The sequence below is a fragment of the Otolemur garnettii genome, unplaced genomic scaffold (assembly GCF_000181295.1).
Source record: "Otolemur garnettii isolate 467f Iridium unplaced genomic scaffold, OtoGar3 scaffold00140, whole genome shotgun sequence".
In the NCBI taxonomy this organism is placed as follows: domain Eukaryota; kingdom Metazoa; phylum Chordata; class Mammalia; order Primates; family Galagidae; genus Otolemur; species Otolemur garnettii.
The window spans coordinates 3721599-3726931 of NW_003852535.1; the positions used below are offsets into that span (position 1 = coordinate 3721599).

General features: G+C 55.5%; 1 protein-coding gene across 1 annotated transcript; it reads left to right on the top strand.

Annotated features, from left to right (window-relative positions):
* Nucleotides 1-254: 254 nt before the first annotated feature.
* INTS5 (integrator complex subunit 5) lies at nt 255-4959 on the top strand. Its single transcript, XM_003798719.2, has 2 exons — nt 255-388; nt 1831-4959. The coding sequence occupies exons 1-2, from the start codon at nt 309-311 to the stop codon at nt 4808-4810; spliced, it is 3060 nt and encodes a 1019-aa protein (XP_003798767.1). The 5' UTR covers nt 255-308; the 3' UTR covers nt 4811-4959.
* The last annotated feature ends 374 nt before the right edge of the window (nt 4960-5333 follow it).

Below are 5333 nucleotides of genomic sequence, written 5' to 3' on the forward strand. Positions count from 1 at the left end.
GTTGAACATTTTGCTTTTTTGGTGTTAGGAAAAATAATCCCATTGTGAAAGGCTGCGGCTTTAGTCTACGTGTCAACTGCCCTTTGGAAAAAATCGTTGTGTTGAAGGCGGGTAGGATTCTCCTGTCATCGACCAGACTTTGCTCCAGGACTTTGACGCGGTGCGGAACCAATGTGTGAGGGCCGCGGACATCGCCGGATTGATTTTTCTGAGAGGCCTCGTCGCTGGTTCCTTTCGAGTTCTCCTGCGCCTGCGCCTGCCGTCTCCGCTCCGCCGCTCCTGCCTCGGGCTCAGGATAGGGCTCCGGGATGTCCGCGTTGTGCGACCCTCCCGGGGCCCCGGGGCCTCCCGGGCCTGCCCCAGCCACCTACGGTCCCGCGCCTCTCAGGTAGTCAGAGTCCCTGACATCTTACCCCACCGCGCGGCCCCGTGCCGATCCCCAGCTTTCTTGGCAGAAACCCGGATCCTACCTCGAGAACTCGCGTCAAGGTTCTCAGAGATTCCTGGTCGGGTCCTCCCAGAGCTCAGGGACTGCCTGACCAAAACTCTTGCCTCCTGTTCCTGTCCCACCACCTCGGTCCTGTCTGACCCCGGCCTTGCTCTCCAAGAGTCGGGGGTATCAAGACTCTTGGGAAACCAGCTGCCCTGCTCCTATTGGACCCGAGGGAACAAACACAGGGCCCTGACTTCACGGAGAAGACTCCCTGAGACTCTCCAGGCCCAGAAACCCACGGAATGCTTCCTTCTAGCTTTTCCGTTTCACCAGGGCAGCGACACTCTTTTGTATTAGAATTTTTTTATTTTTGTTTTTTGAGGAACTGCAGTGGAAGGCCCAGTCAGAGCTCTGTCAGCAACTAGAGGATACTGCCTTCTTTGACAGAAAAGGCAGTAAGAGAAAGGGGATTTGCCTCCTCCCATAATACTGACTTCTGAAACTCTAAGACGACCCATATGTTTTGTGAGAGAGAAGGGTTGGAAAGCATTATTGCCCCGTCTGTGCCCCAGGAGCACCTTGATTCCCAGGCACATGGAGGATGCTGAGTGGGTTGTTGCTGTTGGTGCAGTGGTAGGGTTAGGGTGTTTGCAGACTATGGGGGAAAAACAGGTGTTAGGAGGAAAAGCCCTTAATGAGCAGCTTACAACTTTGTGCCTGTGGATTTGGGGCTACTACAATAAAGCTGGAAAGGTGTTCTTTCCGTTTTTTTTCTTTTTTGAGTCAGTGTCTTGCACTGCTGCCCAGGTTAGAGTGCAGTAGTGTAATCATAGCTCACTGCAATGTCCCCTGGGCCCAAGCAATCCTCCTGCTCCGGTCTCGTAGAGTGGTAGGCATGAGCCACTGATCCCAGCCTTGAAAGGTGCAGATATTGTAGACTTACTCAATTCAGCAAATACTTATCGAGTACTTCCCATATACTAAGCGCCTCAAGAGAAGGAGATTTAGTGTTGAAGAGCACTATGTTGAAGAACACAGTGTTGAAGAGATGGTTCCTACCTTCTTGGAACATAAATGAGTAGCAGTCTGATTACTTAATTTCTTTGTAAAATGGGGTCATACTGCTTCAGGATTGAAGTAATGCAAAGTATTTAAAAGAGTACCTGACATATTCTGTTATCCATTATTGATATTGTTGTTGTTACTGAAAGAAAAACAGTATTCAGTGATTAGTGAGAACCAGGTATGGTATTTAAGTGCTTTAGAAACATTCACTTATGAGGGAGGTAAAGTTATTATCCCTATTTCACATAGAAAGAAACCAAAGTTCACAGAAGAAATGTAACTTGCTTAACATCTCACAGCACTCTAAGTCCATTTCTTTTGCTTCCTTATAGTGCTCAGGAGCTGTCCCAGGAAATCAAGGCTTTTCTGACTGGTGTAGATCCCATTCTGGGCCACCAGCTCTCAGCCCGGGAACATGCTCGCTGTGGTCTCCTCTTGCTTCGTTCTTTGCCACCTGCTCGGGCTGCTGTGCTTGACCATTTGAGAGGTGTCTTTGATGAGAGTGTCCGGGCCCACCTGGCTGCCCTGGATGAAAGCCCTGTGGCTGGTCCACCTCACCTTCGTCCACCTCCACCCTCCCATGTCCCTCCTGGGGGACCTGGTTTAGAGGATGTGGTACAGGAAGTGCAGCAGGTGCTGTCTGAGTTTATCCGGGCTAACCCAAAGGCCTGGGCACCTGTGATTAGTGCCTGGTCCATTGACCTCATGGGGCAACTGAGCAGCACATACTCAGGCCAGCACCAGCGTGTGCCCCATGCTACTGGCTCTCTCAATGAACTGCTGCAGCTGTGGATGGGCTGTAGGGCCACACGCACGTTAATGGACATCTATGTGCAGTGCCTCTCAGCTCTCATTGGTAGCTGCCCAGATGCGTGTGTGGATGCCTTGCTGGATACCTCTGTTCAGCATTCCCCACACTTTGACTGGGTTGTGGCACATATTGGCTCTTCTTTTCCTGGCACCATCATCTCCCGAGTCCTCTCTTGTGGCCTTAAGGACTTCTGTGTCCATGGTGGGGCTGGAGGTGGAGTTGGTGGTAGTGGTGGAAGCTCTTCTCAAACCCCCTCTTCAGACCCTTTCCCTGGATCTCCTGCCATCCCTGGAGAGAAACGGGTGCCCAAGATTGCCTCAGTTGTAGGTATTTTAGGACACTTGGCCTCCCGCCATGGAGACAGCATCCGGCGAGAGCTCCTACGAATGTTCCATGATAGCCTGGCAGGGGCCACTGGGGTCCGGAGTGGGGACCCCTCCCTTCAGGCCACAGTTCCCTTCCTATTGCAGCTGGCGGTCATGTCACCAGCTTTGTTGGGTACAGTCTCTGGAGAGCTCGTGGATTGCCTGAAGCCCCCAGCTGTTCTGAGCCAGCTGCAGCAGCACCTACAGGGATTTCCCCGAGAGGAGCTGGACAACATGCTAAACCTGGCTGTACACCTGGTGAGCCAGGCCTCTGGGGCAGGTGCCTACCGCCTGCTGCAGTTCCTGGTAGACACTGCTATGCCTGCTTCAGTCATTACCACCCAGGGCCTGGCTGTGCCAGACACCGTGCGTGAGGCCTGTGATCGGTTAATCCAGCTGTTGCTGCTGCACCTGCAAAAACTGGTTCATCACCGGGGAGGGTCTCTTGGGGAAGGAGTACTGGGCCCACCCCCACCACCCCGCCCAGTGCCCTTTTTAGATGCGCTAAGAAACCATGTTGGAGAGTTATGTGGAGAGACTTTACGACTGGAAAGGAAGCGCTTCCTATGGCAGCACCAACTCTTGGGCCTGTTATCTGTCTATACCCGGCCTAGCTGTGGACCTGAGGCCTTGGGCCATCTACTGAGCCGAGCCCGAAGCCCTGAAGAGTTAAATTTGGCCACCCAGTTATATGCAGGACTGGTGGTCAGTCTCTCTGGCCTCCTGCCCCTGGCTTTCCGAAGCTGCCTGGCTCGAGTGCATGCAGGGACTTTACAGCCTCCATTCACTGCCAGGTTCCTGCGCAACTTGGCACTGCTGGTGGGGTGGGAACAGCAGGGTGGTGAGGGCCCTGCAGCCCTAGGGGCCCGGTTTGGGGAGTCTGCCTCAGCCCATTTATCTGACCTGGCTCCTCTCCTGCTACATCCTGAGGAGGAAGTAGCAGAAGCTGCTGCCTCCCTCCTGGCCATTTGCCCCTTTCCTCTGGAAGGCTTATCCCCCTCTCAACTCCTGGGACTTGTGAGGGCTGGGGTGCACCGATTCTTTGCCTCTCTGAGGCTGCATGGCCCTCCAGGTGTGGCTTCAGCTTCCCAGCTTCTTATCCGCCTTTCTCAGACCTCCCCAGCTGGGCTCAAGGCTGTCCTGCAGCTGCTTGTTGAGGGAGCCTTACATCGAGGCAATACAGAACTATTTGGAGGGGAAGTGGATGGGGACAATGAGACTCTTTCTGCTGTCTCAGCGCCTTTGGCTTCCGCCTCCTTGTTGGACACTAACCGGCGGCACACTGCAGCTGTGCCAGGTCCCGGAGGGATTTGGTCAGTTTTCCACGCGGGAGTCATTGGCCGTGGATTAAAGCCACCCAAGTTCGTCCAGTCACGAAATCAGCAGGAAGTGACCTATAATACCCAGAGCCTCCTCAGCCTCCTGGTTCACTGCTGCAGTGCCCTTGGAGGTGCTGAATCTGAGGGATACTGGGGGGCTCCCATTCTGAGCCCAGAGGCAGCCAAAGCAGTGGCAGTGACTTTGGTGGAGAGTGTGTGTCCTGATGCAGCTGGTGCTGAGTTGGCCTGGCCCCCGGAGGAGCATGCCCGGGCCACCGTGGAGCGGGACCTCCGCATTGGCCGGCGCTTCCGGGAACAGCCCTTGCTCTTTGAGCTGTTAAAGCTGGTAGCAGCTGCTCCCCCAGCCCTGTGCTACTGCTCCGTGCTGCTGCGGGGGCTGTTGGCTGCCCTCTTGGGCCATTGGGAAGCCTCTCGCCACCCTGACACCGCCCACTCACCCTGGCACTTGGAGGCATCCTGTACTCTAGTGGCTGTTATGGCTGAAGGAAGCCTCCTACCCCCAGCCCTAGGCAATATGCACGAGGTATTTAGCCAATTGGCACCTTATGAAGTGCGCCTGCTGCTGCTCAGTGTCTGGGGCTTTCTCCGGGAGCATGGCCCCTTGCCCCAAAAGTTCATCTTCCAGTCTGAGCCTGGCCGCTTCATCCGGGACTTCTCCAGGGAGGGTGGGGGTGAGGGTGGAGCCCATCTGGCTGTGCTGCACAGTGTCCTCCACCGCAACATCGACCGCCTGGGCCTTTTCTCAGGCCGTTTCCAGGCACCTCCACCGTCCACTCTCCTTCGGCAAGGGACATAGTCTTTCCTATGCTCCGGAAGGCCAGGGAGGTTGAGCAGTGGGAGAAGGAACTGAGGTGCTACGGCAGGGTGGAGGTTTCTAAGTCTAAGTGCTGTCACTTATTCCCTCCCCCACCTTTTTTCTAAATAAAATTTGCCGAGTTGAGAAAAACAGTCCAGTACTTCTGCCTTGATGCTGACAGCAAGCAAAGTCGGACAGCGCCTGGCTCTGGAAGCTCCTGCCCCTGGTCTCAATCCCACCCCTAGAATTCGGTACCGCAGGCTTTTAGAGCGCTTATTCGGCCAATGAGGCGGCAGCCCAGCGCCCTCTGCCCGGGCCAATCAGAAGGCCGGAAGGGGCGGGCACTAAGATACGTGGCTCAACGCGCGGTGGGAGGGGAGGTTCGGGGTCAAGGAGCAAACCCGGCACAAGATGGCGGCGGTAGCGGCAGTGGCGGCGCGTAGGAGGCGGTGAGGAGCCCAGAACGTGGGGGCGCGCCCGGGACGCCCCCAAATCCCCCTAGCCCCATAGCTCTCCCTCCTGT